Source organism: Lupinus angustifolius, chromosome LG02 (assembly GCF_001865875.1).
Source record: "Lupinus angustifolius cultivar Tanjil chromosome LG02, LupAngTanjil_v1.0, whole genome shotgun sequence".
NCBI classification, from domain to species: domain Eukaryota; kingdom Viridiplantae; phylum Streptophyta; class Magnoliopsida; order Fabales; family Fabaceae; genus Lupinus; species Lupinus angustifolius.
In genome coordinates, this window is record NC_032010.1 from 2536575 (window position 1) to 2551726 (window position 15152).

A 15152-nucleotide genomic window follows, 5' to 3' on the forward strand; every position below is an offset into this window, starting at 1 on the left:
TTGTTTATTTTTCACGAGAACAACAAAATTTGAATTTTGAATTCATATTCTTGTTTAGTATGAAATGAATCCTTATAAATTATAAGTAAATTATGTGTCCTACATAAATCTACTATATCTTTATTACCCATAATGCACATGATTTATCTAAATTAAAGGATGTACTATAAACCTTTGGATAAATAAAAGGGGCTTTCATTAAATTACAAATATCAATCACTTGCTTAAAGTAAACATAAAGTTTAACTTCATCTTTAAGGTAATATGGTAATTCAAACATTTTTTATTTTAAGTAAATTTGATGTTAATCATGTTTAAGTGTTACTTTAACAAGGTGGGTTACGATTTTTTAAGATGAAAATAAATTGTGTTAGTGGGGCATTATTCTAAAGGCAATTTTATTGCTCCTTACTGAAACAGATGTCACAAAGTGAACCATTAATTAAGTAAGTCAGCAATGAAGTAACGTTTTTCAACTCCCAAAAGCCCAAAGATCATATCAGAACAGAAAAAGCCCTTTCCACATATCAAACAAGTAAAGCTATGAAGCTAATTACAACCCCCATTTTCTTTTTCTTCAAATTTTCTCATCTTTAAATTTGTTTGTTAATGAGTTAAAATGTCAAAAGACTTTTACAAGTGATGTTTGGATTGGAACATGGAACATCTACGCTACAAGTCATAAAATTGTCTAGCTAATCATTTTACTGCTAAAATTTCGATTATATCGCTTTAAATCGAGTGATTGGATCATTTTGCTCAAATTAAAAAAAACCAAAAAATGAATAAATTTATTAAAATCAAATGTGAAATTCTATCCCGTATCAACTCTTGTTCATAATTAACTTGGAATTCATATTTATTTTTTAATTATATAATAATATATATGACTTCGTGGGGTCCAACTAAATGGGGTAACTAGTTAACCGGTTAGAACCTATATAAGTTCTCTTTCGGTTTGATATTTGACTTGAGTATTGTAACAATTAAAAACAAATTCGTTTATGATGGTGTTTGGTAAATGATGTGATCCTAAAAATAACATGTTTTGGTATAACCAAAGATATTCTCATACTCTATAAGTAAGAAACTAATGCGTAATTATCTCACCCAATAAGTATCACTTATATGAATTGAACATTTGATCTTTAACTTACTACAATGTCTGAGGATCTAGTAAAATCTTATAACATTATATCAACCTCTTCTTACTTTGACATAAAACATTTGATTATCATGTTTATGATATAAGACACTTCTAGAAACATGGTTGATTTTCATAAATAGCTTTGACTGAAAATTAAGAAGGTGGAAGGAGAGAGGCATGAAAACCTTTACATACCTAAAATTTCACGAGCTTTGCGATTTTCTTGAATTGTTTTGATTGGACTTTTTCCATTTAAAATCGTAACTGCTAGTATCTCATTACTTTAATGATAGAACAGTTATAGAAAAACCATAGAATAATTAAATAAACTTCTTAATAATCCTTCCTAGTGTAAAATTCACATCTGAAAACGTAAATATATAATTGCTCTCTACCTAAAAATTTTCGACCTTATTAATTTAGTCTATAAAAAATTTAAAAAAATTTAAAATAATCCAAAATTTTTCAAATAGAATCAAATTAATCATTTTCACCCGTTTTATAATATATGATATTAACTAATACGATTCTATTTGCATTACAAAAAGTTAAAGTAGATAGATTCACGGAAATCAAAGTGGGAAAACCAAATTCATATCAAAGTTAGGTCAAGTGGGGATATAGTAAGTAGAGTTAGCAAAACAGGTTAAAATAGATGATATAGTATATACTTAGACATTCAACTTTTGTCACATTTGTGATTTGATATGTAAGAAGAGGTTGCCACATTATTTTTATCCAATTAGACTGCATAATGATGGTCCAAGTGAAAATGGAAAACAACTTTTTTTACTCAAACCAACTTTTATATAATTTGTTATGGTTGATTATTGATGTATACGTTCATTAATTTATCATGTATGATACGATTCTTTTATATTTTTACATAGAGGATTTTATATATCATCAATCAAATATGATATAATACAACTAAAAAGGTGTTGGTCTAGTGGTGTAAAACTTCACTAGATCCCAAGGTCGATGATTCGGTTCCTGAGAGGAACATTTGTTGGGAGGAGCAACCACAAATCCCGAAAGAAATTAGTTCCTTACCAAAAAAAGTAAATAATACATTTGATAATACAAAAAAATATATAATGCATTAGGGAAAAAGTAGTGTAATACATATTTGTCATGATTGTACTAACCGGATGACATAACTTATTTAAGAGAATAACTTTATTCTCTAACACTAGTAGCATTTTTATTTAGTTCAACTATTTATTCTTTATTTTATTAACCATAGCAAGTAGACATGCTTACATAATAGCTAAGCATAAACTCATTAAGTGCCTCTTCCTCTCACACTCCATAACCTAAGGATGATCCTAAGCATTGTTTAAATCAAAGAGATTAGCACATGTTTTTCCATGAGACTTGAGTGGATTGGAGTTAAACTCAACCCTTGACTTTGCAAAATCAAACACCACCAAGTTTTCTTCCAATTGGTGTGCCCCTAATGCAATTTCAGTTCTAGTATGCATTCCTCCATCCACAAACCCTAAACATGAAACCCCATTTTGTGCTTGAACCATCAAATTTTCCTCAGAGATTCTCCAAACATCATCAGGGCTATCCATAACAAACTCAACATTAGGAATACCACCACTTATTTTCTTAGAATCAAAGCATAACCCAAATGGCCCCACAGCTTCAACTTGAGCTTGTTTTGGGATATTGTTTGCAAAGACTTGAGTGAATACCTCATATATAGAGTGGTGGAGAATGGTGTAAGGATTTGTAGTTGTAATCATAACTCCTCCAATTCTACTATCTCCATGATTTGATGATAACATTGATGGGTTTTTAGTTGGGACCACTATGTGTTTGTTAACCCTAATGGCACTTACTTGCATGAGATATTCACCTTGTAGGCTTATGCCTAATGGGGTGTACACCATGTCAAGGAGAACTTCAACGCTATTATCGATGTAATTGTTGTTCGGATCATAAATGTCGCCAAATAATATAGCACCATTAGATGTTGGGTAACGAGAGAGGCACATGGTGAATTGACGTCTGAGTCCAAAGTGGGAGAAAAGTTGGTTTGGTAGTGAAATAGGCGCATGACCTAGACCGAGAGCACCTTGGATATTGTTTGGGAGACCCTTTTGGGCAAGGAAAGAAGGAGCACAAGAAAAGAGAAATTGAAGAACTTTAACCATAGGACCAAGTTTTGATCCATGAGTAGAGTGTATAGCTAGCACATCTTGTGCTAGCTCACCAAACCCAGCTTCTTGAGTGACCGGGTTCGATGTCATTAGGGCACAAGTGTTGTTGTGGCAACCTGGTCTTGTTGTGGCTGAGTCAGTGCAAGTGAAGCATTGGTGAGAGTTGGCTCTTGAGCATTGAGTAGAGTGACAAAAAGGTGCTTGATATGTTGAGGATGAGTAGTGATAGGAACATGTGACCCACAAGTGTTTCCCATTGAGATCTAATAGGACTGGAACTTGCATTAGTGGGGTTCTTTTGTGAATATTGGCCCAATGGAGTCCTGTTGAAGCATCTTGTTGAATGGGTAGGACAAGAAGGCTTGGTTTGGAAGAAGAAGTGGGTAGAGGATAATGCAATGATTGTGAGTCTTGTGATGAGGATAGCACAAAAAGGAAAGAGCAAGAAAGAGAAATGGCAATAAAATGAAAGATTGGAGCCATATTTTGTGCCATATGTGGAAAGCTTTCTATATCATGCTTATATTTATATAACAAGATTGGAATATAATATCAAATATGGGTTAGAAAGTAAAATAGAATATTTATATAGAGAATAACCTTTTGGCTTTACCCGCTTTATTTACATAGGAAAAATCATATGGTTTAATTTTCTTATAGGAGCACTTGAAATTGAACCCATCAAATTGAGTATTTTTTTGGTATTATTAAGGATACTCTCTCATCTTTTTTTGTAAGGAACTAATCATTTTCGTGGTTTGTGACTGCCCTTTCCAACAAATGTCGCTCTTAAGAATCGAGATTATATATATGATATCATCTATTATAATAGAAATATGAATGAACTCGATTATTAAAATTGTTCATAATATCCTTTTTTAAGTTTTAGAATTATTTATCTCTTAATTTCAAGATCCTCTTATTTCACTAATCAAAGAAACCAGCAGAGAATTAGCATTTTAAATTATTATTTTGATGACGAATCATTCAAAGAATTTTATGCGTAAAAAGTATGATATTACTGCAAATGTAAAAATGTATTTTATTGTAGGAATAACATAACTGTACTATATATACTAGGGACAGAGCTTGTGACATTAGTTTGGATGTGTTTGTGGCTTGTGATTTTCAAGGACTAACAATAGGATTCTTAGAAAAAGTGAAGAGTAGTAAAAAAACAAAGGGTTGGTAAGTGTGAGGGGTACTTGGCAATTGAGAAGAAAGCTTCATTTGCATGCATGCACTCATTTTTGTCTCCATCACTGTTAGTAGTATCAATTTCTGAGAATACATTGTTTGGCTAGCTGTTCATATTGTCCCTAGCTACCTGCTTTTTAAATCATGGGTTCTTATAAAATTTCATTATGAACCCAAATAGTAGAATATCATACAATAATAAATAAAAGATAATATGTAAATATACTTTTATACTTTTATTTATCATGAAATTAAATTTTGTCATTGAAAACATGAGAAATAAACAATTGTCACTTCAATACGAGTTGAGATCATCTCCATTACTGGATAGAGAAATACTATTTTATACTTAGTTTTAAAATAAAAATGTTATTATAAATATAAGTGGAATGATATAATTGTTATTTCATTTTAATCTTTGCCTTGTTTTACATAACATTTCTCTCTCCATTACTGGAGAAGAATCCGACTCATCTATTACTGAAAATGATCATTATTTATATTATTAGGTAAGAATAGTTAGAGACTTGATAGGAAAGGATCCTTACTTCTATTAGGAGGACTTAGAGACTTGTTAGTGCTTCATATAGAGGAGATTGTAAGCTATATTTGATAAACTACATGAATATCTTAATATTTTTCTAATCTTAGGTTATTTTAAATATATAACCTGACTAATATTATCAAATAATTTCTATTTAATAAATACATTTAGTAGCTACAAATTACTGGGTTATAATAAATTTTTATCCACTTTAATTATATAAAATAAAAAAGATCCACAAATAAATTACAAGTCATATCCATCAACTTTGCTTAAACCCTAACAAATGGGTTTTTAACTCGAACATGCATATTCAGTGAAACAAAAATAGAGAAAATAAAATAAAAAACTGGAACTGACTCTATGTATTGATGAAGAAAAAATGGGCTTCCACTACTCTATTTCCCAGTTATGTTATCTTCCACCTGTTATTATAGTTGTCAAAACTATGGTAGATAAAAAAAGTTCATCCTTAATTAGTAGGGGAAATAGGCCCAACCAACCCTGGAAATTTATAATTTTAAAATGTGAAATTACTAACATAATCATATTATTCTTCATGCTGGAAAAGAGTGGTGCAACAGTGCACCATGCTTAGCTCTATTGTGTAAACTAATTATGAGAAAGTAGAACTAACAATCATAGTTGACAAGATTGAGATCATACATAAGATTAAATTAGCAAATAAAAATATAAAAGGTGTGATCTTAACACAGATCGTAAGATCCTACCAAATATTGATTTTTTTATATATATGTATACAAAATAATAAAAACTTCAACTTTCTCCATTGTTATAAATAACAAAATTAACAAGTAACATTTGATAAAACTTAAACTTCAACATATATTGCAAAACTAACATGTCAAAACAATCAACTAAAGTGTTTGACAAAAAAACTCCAACAAGTATGAGAACCTAATATCTAAATCAATAAATCAAATCATCCATGAGGATATCAAGATAACCATTTTCGTTGAGCTCTTCATCTTCATTAATTTCATCAAGTGGCTTCTCGACATGTGCTTCAAATTCGTGTTGTCATGTATACTGAACATAATGGTATTTGTTCAAAGGAGAGAGTGAGCATAATTTTTCCAAAGAGAACAAAATGAGCATGTTGAAGATGAAGAAGGAAACCTTACTTTATGAAGATGAAGATGAGAGAAACTTCTATTATGGACTTTTATCATAGATAAGAATCAATTTCTGATATAATATGTTTGTTATCTTGCAATTTAGGATTTAGAAGAATTTTGGGCGAGTCAAATTACTTTAGTCCATGAGTTTCTCTTCTATACAGGTTCAAAAGATTGAGATTTCACAATTTGAGGCTTTTGCCATAAAAATAGAAACTCGTAAGATCTTGGACGATTTTACGATCCTAGGCTCTTCCCCGACAATCTCACTGGCAATGATGACATCGCATTTAAAGTAGACATGCAACTTGTTAGCTCTTGAAAACTCGTAAGATCTACCGATCCTACGAGTTAAATCGCGAGTTTAACTACTATGTTAACATCAAATGATATTCTCACAATGGAAACCTATTGTTACATAATAGTAAACAAAAAAGCTTGAAAATCTAAGGTGCTATTTAGAGAAGAAGTCAAGAAAGTGAGGACTCCACCACAACCATTACATATCCATACATTTTTTATAAGTAAAATTTTATTAATAAATAAGGAAGAAATACAACTTATAGTATACAAAGCAGCGCAACTAAATAAGAGAGATAGTCTGAAGGACTTTTACAAAGCCCACCCACCAAAACCAAAAGGGGGTAAAATCAAAACCTTGAAAACTAAGAAGACACATTAATGATAGCACTTCAAACTTAAAGATCGAATTAGAATTTCATTCAAACCAAAACATATTTGTAGACTTTTATCTTCCTCTAATCTAAATCTTGGAATGAAATTTAATTGCATCCACAAACTTCTCCAAATGTACTTCCTTGTTGAAGACCACAACATTCCTACAACTCCATAGGGACCAAGTTCAAACCATCCAAATTATCGAGAAAACTTTTGTCGAAATCATACATGAAACTGGGTGAAAGTGTTATAGTAAGTGTTTCTTACCACTTGTGGGTAAGTTCACCACGAGACCCAACCACTCGTAGAGGAACTGCTAAAAGTGAAAAGAGAATTGACAAGCGAAAAACAAATGTTCCACACTTTCTTGATGAACATTATACTAGATACACGAAAAAGTATTACCAATGATATTAACACCCCTTTTAGACAAGTTTAGGTTGTAAGGGATTCTATTCAACAAAATTCTCCAAACAAGCATTTGAACCTTCAAAGTAGCCAAAGAGTTCCAAACCAGTTTCCACATCTTTCATCCTCCATACTTGAATTATGTTTTTGCCAATAAATTTATACACTGATTTGATCATATAATCATTAGACGAAGTCAAATCCATTCATCTTTTACATTCACCTGAAAAACAATAGGGCTAATAAGCTTTAACAACTCAGATGTTTTTCCCATTCAACAAGCTAGCTTTGTTTTAATAAATGGGAAGGGTATTCATTCTCCATAAGATTGAGAGAGCACTCACAGGGTATAGTAGGTGAACGGAGATTGCAACTATCAACCAAGTTCTTAAGATAATTCACACATTTTCTTATGAGAATAAAGTATCTCCTAATATAAGGATATATGTTATCCCTTCCGCCATTAAAATCATGATATATATCCTATTTAATCATTTTCTGTAAAATTATTTCTAAAACTAAACAAACTTGATTATATTACCTTACATAATATTCAATATAGCAAAACACTGATTTTCAAAGGCATAGCAAATGTGGTTAATAATCATTGCAATTTATCTCTACATTGATATAAAAGCTATGTTAAAATGAAGTATTAACCATTGTTACAATGAAGCTATGTCATTCCACCCATATTCAAGAGCTCTATTTTCCCACAAGGCTGAAAGCCTAAGCTCTTCAATAAACTCAGCCTCAGCCTTTTCCCTTGCTTCTTCACAAGTTCCCACACCCACATTGCACTTTTCTACTTCCTTTTGGTATTGTGAAAATGTTTTCTTTGCATCCATTAATAGTCTTTTGGTGTGTTCCAATGTTTCATTTGCTACAATTTTCTGCAAAGTTAGCTCCTCAGATAGTATAATTATTAGATTTTTATTCATTTCCTCATTCATAACAGGATCATCTTTAACACAGTCTGCAAGTACAATAAAAAGGGAGAATAATAATTATTTTTCTGTCATGATAGCAAATAATGTGCACAACAATTGTTGTTTGAATAAGTAATTTCATCAATTACATGAAGTTGTGATAAGAGGAGTAAGGTGAACATAGACACAAAAAAATGATAACTAAAATTTATTGAAAAGCTGTGGTAAGAGAATTCCCATAAAATCATTTGGAAAAAAAATATATGAGTTTTATATACCATCGCTATATTATTTACTATTTATGATTAATCATTAGTGATTCTTCAAAAAAAAAAAAGACAAATGAATGATGAATTGTATATAAATCTTTATATGACAGTTCATAGATATTATACTCAAATAACTCTAGAAAAAGAAGAAAATAACTAGCCAAATATACAAGAGTGTAAAGATTTTAAAAGAAACGTTTGCTTAACTTTATTTCAAGAAAGTGCAAACTAATTCCTCATAAGTCTAACCTTCAATCTCCATACAATTATTGAAGTTTATCCTAACATCAAGTAAGCTACATGCCCCAAATTCCTCTTTCCCTTCTAAGTTCAAGGGTATCCAACATTTCAAGACAACTAATCATTAATCTAAACCAACTATGTATGGATGTAATTACCAAAATGAGAAAACTTTGGCTACATACAATTGCTCTTATAGGTGAGAAACTCATACATTGGGTCGTCATTTTTTATTTTGACTTAAAAACCAAGTTTGGTACTTTAAATAATAACTGAAAAACAAAACTTACCCAAAAGATGTTGAGGATATTCTTGAGCTAAAGAGCAATAGCACTCACAAGGAGGACATGTAGATATATTCTCCTTCAACCTCCATTTATTTGGTGATCCAACTGTGAAAACAAGGAAACAAAAACACACCCAAATCAAAACCCACCTCAAAACTCCATTACTACAAACCCTTTGCTTTAATGGATGAAGTACTCTCCACTCTCTCATCACATACCACACTTAACACTATGTTAGGGAGTTGTTTGATATTTGATATAGACCAATAGTATACTTCAGCCTTAAAACTTAGGAACACATATTTGGTGCTATGAAATAATGGGTGTGGATGTGCTAGAACATTTTAACACAAAAAGTTGAAAATATTTCATACAATAACAAGAATAGTCAAGTAAGATGAATATTATGACTATAAAATACAATGATCAATGATACTTCAGCATTACATAGAAATCACAAAAAATATATTATTTTAAAGTGATTTACTTTGTATAGAGGAAAACTAAAGAGACCCAGATCCCAGTAAAGTGAAAAGATTAAAGTATATGTTTTTTTATGAAAAATTATAGAGGTGAATGTGTCAGAAGAGTGGGATAGGATTTGAATTATGAGAGAGTGAGGGTTGAGAAAGTAAAAAAAGACATTGCCATAACGGCACGGCTTTGGAGTATCATCTAATTAAGAATGTTGCTTTAATCATTGGGAATGTTTTAAGAATAGTATTTCAATAATGGTTCAACCAATAAGGTTGTTGTACTTAGTAGCTATCTATTCATATAGGAACATAGGATTCTAAGTTGAACTTAACTACTTCCAAAGATTATATCTTAGGGTGTCTTTCCCTTTAGTACTTTTTACAAACTATCCCTATCTTCAAAGTAATAATTGGAAAATAATTAATCCCTTATTTTTCTAATGTAATTTAGAGACTATTACTTTACAAAAATATTTTATCAATCCATGACGTAAGAAACTTTTTACATTGTTAATATACTATTTATTATAAATTCATGTATTAATTATTATTGACCATTGAATAAAAGTAATACACATAAATAACTTTTGTAGTCAAAATTTTGATGTCACTTAAAGACACTTATTCACATTTCTCTTGCATAATATCAACTTATTACTTTCACTTTGTTTTCTGTTATGTCAGGTTAGATGGAGAAATTTTCAAGTAATGGATGAGAAAATTCTTTTGTATGAAAATGTTATTGTATTGGTTTGTTAGGTAGATGTATTGGATAAATGGTAATGATTGATGAAGCTTAGATTTAATACATAGAAGTATGGCTATGTTTTGCTCTAAATATTGACTTCGGTTTATTTTATAGTTAAACTACTAATGAGTTAGTTATATTCAATTATTTTACTTTTAAGAACATCAAATCCATCTTTAAAACTGCAGTATTAAGATGTCTATATTGGGTATCTTAGACCTCATAGACTCTATCATAGGAATATTCAAATGAGATATTTCGTGTAAATCATGTTTTCAAATGGGAACATCTTCATGATATCTATATAAAAACATACATTAACGAATGCGTGTTGATTCAAGTGATAAATGTTTGATTTTCTTTAAGTCATATCTCGGATTCGAGTCTTGTGGATAAAAAAAAATACCTGTTGAAAGAGTTAGTCTCACATATGTGGATATCCCCGGTTCAGACAAGATTGTCTATAGTACAATGATACTTATGGAAAACAAAAAAAATACAGACATATATCGGCTTATGCTTTTCTATTTTCAACACATGTCATGAGAAACATAAGGACCGTGGTGGACTGTAATCTCTGGTAGCTATTCTATTATTGTCTTGCTCAAAGCCTTCTCAAGTTCATGGCCATCTGAGTTTCACAATTCTCATGTCAAAGTATGTTTTCAGCTTTGACTAGATTTGAATTGGAGAACTATTCAATTTAATTCATCTTTTTGAATTGGTTTAGTTTATTAAAAGTTCGATAATTGTTAAATTCATCTTATTAGCTTGAATGAAGATTATTTATTGAATGAAGATTATTTATTAAATGTATATAAATTTAAATGTTCTCTATATGTATATAATATATATAATTAAGTCAACTCGTGAATCTAACGAGTCAAACTAAATTATTTAACAAGTTCAATTTTTAGCTTAAATTTAATTCATCCATTTGAACGAATATGAAGTTGGTTCAATTCATTCTCACCCCTAAACAAAACTTATTCAATTTGATCATTCCTCTCAGCTAATTCCCAAATCCCAAGTGTATGTAATTTGATCATTCTTCTCACTAGTGCTTACAGCCACATATATACGTAGTATTAATTGGTTTTTGTGTGCCTCTCACATGTTCATATATCATAGTATTTTAATTGGTTTTATAACCTCATAATATTTTAACTCACTCCTCATGAAGATGGAAGCAGAACTTCACTACAGTCAGATGTTGTAATAGAAGATCATGGAGAAAAACAAGAGCTCAAAATAATTACCAAGTTGCTTGGACTTTCTCTTAATTCAAATGCTAAAGAAATAAAAAAAAGCTTATCATAAGCTGCATAAGAAATATCATTGGCCAAAAGGTCACACTACTGTTTTGCAGAATTCCTATATAAATGCAACCCTTGTTAGTCCAAGACAGAAAATTTTGTTTTGGTTGTAATCTGGGAGATTTAATTTGTGCCTATTGTTGTTCTATTGAGGGTGATGAGTATACTCTAATGCTAAATAAAGTGAACATAGATTTACTGTCCCAAATCTTGTCTCGCACTAATGAAAATATGTTATGTCAATTAAAAAATTTAAACATTCATTATTTTTTTCTATTTTTGCTTCATTGTCATTGATGCGAGATATGATTTCAGACAACAAATCTTTTTTCAAATAAGACATATGAAGTGCTAATGAAAGAGGGTCTGAGGATAAAATATGATGAATCTCTAGGACAAATGAGACTTAGGTTAGACAAAAACATGCACTTGGGTTCAAGCACATGGAAAGGACTTTTAAGACCACAAGCACTATTTGTTGATGGAAATACATGCATAGGTAATCTTAACTTTATACTCTTAGTCTAAGGTGCCCAGATGATATTAGATTCAAGGTTCCATTGTAGAGTACAGAAAAATGTACCTTTTGATTGGAGGGTAGTTGACTTCCAATATCTGTAGTAAATGGAAACAAACTGAGTTCTAAATCTCATTAATCTGTCCCTTCAATCCTATTGTTACCAAGGATGCAGAGAATGTGTACAACATGCAAGCAATGCATTTACAATGGATGAAGCTCATGGATGTGCAAGGGTTAAAGTTCAATATGGAGACAACTACGCTGCACAGTGCACAATAACTACTTATGTGAACTAATAATGTTGGATGATAGGAGAAAATTTCATGTGTCTGTTGATTCATGACTCAACCAAAGGAAGGGTATGATGTATTTGGAGGGGGTTGGGAGAGATCTAGGAATGTTTTCAAAGTTGCAGAGTCATTTCCGGAAAAACTTAACAGGGCTGCAGCAACCAGGCAAAATCAAAGAACTGGTAGATATCGATATAGTAAACCCTCAATTCAATACTCGAAAGATGACAGCATCACCAGTTAGATCCTTAAAAGATTCATGTCATCAAATAAGTCTGAAAGTTTCAAACCGTCACCACAAGGATTTAATTGGTGACATTTTAAAACCTTCATGGACTTGATGAAACAAACACAATGGCATGACACAAATCAAGACCCAAACTGATGATGTTGTGAGAACTTAAGTGTTGGTTTCAAACCGATACCTATGGCATGTGTACTGAAACATGTTGGATATTGAACATGTGTGCTGACAAAGATGATTTGTTGCCTCATAGTAGGAAGAGGAGGAACTGTTGAAGAAATCTCTGCCCAAGCTGAAGCTGGAGCTCATGCTAGTATGAACATAAAGCTGGAAAGTTTCTTGAAAACTTAGAAATGGGTGAGAGAAACCATAGGCATGGATATTAACAAAGGATAAAATATGCAGAAATTTATGAAAGAAATTTGGAATGTACGTATAAAGAACATAGACAAAGAGTTATTGTAAGTAATGGAGAATCAGAAGGTGGTTACAAAGTTCACAATACTCTCCGGTGGTATGCAGTACGGGTATGGATATGCAATACATTATTTTGCCAAGTTTATAATATAGGGATATACTTAGTTAATACGCTATTTAGGTTTTCTGATATTACAAACATTGTGGATTACAAACTGAGTATAAAATCAAAACATCACCTGTTCCCGTTGTATAAACAAAGATTAAGCAGACTCTTTCGCCCCAAAGAAAAAAAACAGATTATGCTGTCTCTTCAAAGTTCTATCTTAATGTATAATCCAGGATCCATGCATTCGAAGCAATATAAATTGCTCCAAATCTACCTACAACCAAAGATTGTTAATAGAGGTTCTATTGAAACCTCCATTCGGATTTCAATTTTATGATCATGAATGAGTTTACCGAGCCTGTAACTAGCCAGGACCAAGCTATAATCACCTTATCCTCTTCCCTAAATTGTCCTCTATATCAATAATGAACTTCTTTCTTTTATCCAATAAATAAAAGAGAAAGCAAGAATAACCTATTTCTCTAGTAAATGTTAATAGTGAATCTCCAACCTAGATGTTAGGTATACCGTGAATGCATACTCAAAGAATTTGTTTGATCTTGTTTGTCGGAATTGTCATGACCATCACCGTCATCGTCTTCAGAGTCAGCAAGATCATCAAAAAAACCATCAAGGTACCATGAACATTGATCATTCCAGGCACCCTTGCACGCATGTGCTCGCCATTTCTGATCAGCGATCATATCGGAAGAGAGACCCCATTTAATCAATTCTTCATCCGTGTGATGAACTGCTAAGCTATATTCTCCACCAGTTCCTAACTGCATAACCCGACATTCGCAGTTTCCAGGATTGTTTAGAAGCTCAAATTGTGCAACCGTCCACTTGAACCACTTCATAAGGAAAACACGCAATGCTAGACCGTGCGACACGATTATCAGATTTAGATCATTTGAAGGATCATGGTTAAGCCTTTTCATGTCAATGTCCCTCCACAGAGATTCAAGGAAACCTGAAATTCAACTCAAAATTAACACCAAATTGTTCTACATCACATTAGTTTAAGAAAGAGAACAATGTATCTCCTCATATCAGGATATGATATGTCTACTATTTTGAAAATGATGAAACATGACACATGTCATATAACTTATCTCCTTATAGCCGGAGATATTCAATTCCCTTAGTTTAAATAGTCTACGATTAAATGTTACATTCTAATAGAGAGAGAGAGAGAGGGGGAAGGAGGCGCGTACTGGAAACGCGATCGAAGACATCAGCAGCAGATTCACCTTGAGGAAAACGATAATAAAATCTACCAAAACGCTGTCGTTGTTCTTTAATAACATCCATCCTTTCCCTCTCTTGAAAATTCCCAAAATCTTGTTCCCTTATTCGACACTCTTCTCTAACCCCAATCACGCGCTTCTTCGAAAAGGACCTTCCAATCTCTCTCAGCGTCGATCTGGTACGGGCATACGGTGATACATAGAAATACACCTTCCAATTAGATGCTGACGATGCTATTACACTTCTCAACTGGGACCCAGCTAGTCTTGCTTGTGATATTCCCTCACCCGTTAGATCGATCCTGTGGTCGGGAGTGGTGGTGTATGCCGTTGTGTCTAGGTTGCCGTCAGATTCACCGTGACGGACTAGTATTATTCTCTTTGGGAGCATTCCTGTTTTCTGATGCATTTTTCTGATTTCTATTTCATCAAATACAACAATGTTAGATAATAATCACATGCATTCATATAACAGAATAGTTTATATCTCATTGTTTTATTGTTGCCTCCAATTCAGGAGGGAAATAAATGAAAAGTGAGTTTTTTTGGTAAGTAGCTAATAAGTAAAGAATTATTTAGCATTCAATTTATTGATTAGTTACTTAATGAGTAAAATACATGTTGATGTCCATTTTTTTTGTTTTTACCAATTTGTACTCTTAAAAGTTAGAAAATAAAAAAATTGTGCAAATTTTAAAATTGATTAAATTAATCATTTTTATTATTTGTTTGAAACATTTTAATTTTCATGGATGAATATTTTTATATACATT

The 15152-nt window shown here is 31.7% G+C and overlaps 3 protein-coding genes and 1 pseudogene across 3 annotated transcripts; 1 reads left to right on the forward strand and 3 right to left on the reverse strand.

Annotated features, from left to right (window-relative positions):
* Positions 2226 to 3842, reverse strand: LOC109332601 (basic 7S globulin-like). Its single transcript, XM_019567588.1, has one exon. The coding sequence runs from the start codon at positions 3811 to 3813 to the stop codon at positions 2476 to 2478; it is 1338 nt and encodes a 445-aa protein (XP_019423133.1). The 5' UTR covers positions 3814 to 3842; the 3' UTR covers positions 2226 to 2475.
* Positions 7927 to 9565, reverse strand: LOC109328664. The gene is made up of 2 exons (XM_019562237.1): positions 9013 to 9565; positions 7927 to 8260 (listed from the first exon to the last, which is right to left on the reverse strand). The coding sequence occupies exons 1-2, from the start codon at positions 9218 to 9220 to the stop codon at positions 7950 to 7952; spliced, it is 519 nt and encodes a 172-aa protein (XP_019417782.1). The 5' UTR covers positions 9221 to 9565; the 3' UTR covers positions 7927 to 7949.
* On the forward strand, positions 10558 to 13061 carry LOC109325770 (annotated as a pseudogene).
* LOC109332610 (phosphoglycerate mutase-like protein AT74) lies at positions 13243 to 14870 on the reverse strand. Its single transcript, XM_019567599.1, has 2 exons — positions 14347 to 14870; positions 13243 to 14102 (listed from the first exon to the last, which is right to left on the reverse strand). Exons 1-2 carry the CDS (start codon positions 14786 to 14788, stop codon positions 13648 to 13650), a joined length of 897 nt encoding a protein of 298 aa, XP_019423144.1. The 5' UTR covers positions 14789 to 14870; the 3' UTR covers positions 13243 to 13647.

Coding starts and splice junctions, on each gene's coding strand:
- LOC109332601 (XM_019567588.1), bottom strand. CDS start 3,813: ATGGCACAAAATATGGCTCCAATCTTTCATTTTATTGCCATTTCTCTT.
- LOC109328664 (XM_019562237.1), bottom strand. CDS start 9,220: ATGAGAGAGTGGAGAGTACTTCATCCATTAAAGCAAAGGGTTTGTAGT. Junction 8,261..9,012: donor ATATCCTCAACATCTTTTGG/GTAAGTTTTGTT, acceptor TTGTACTTGCAG/ACTGTGTTAAAGATGATCCT.
- LOC109332610 (XM_019567599.1), bottom strand. CDS start 14,788: ATGCATCAGAAAACAGGAATGCTCCCAAAGAGAATAATACTAGTCCGT. Junction 14,103..14,346: donor TGTCTTCGATCGCGTTTCCA/GTACGCGCCTCC, acceptor GTTGAATTTCAG/GTTTCCTTGAATCTCTGTGG.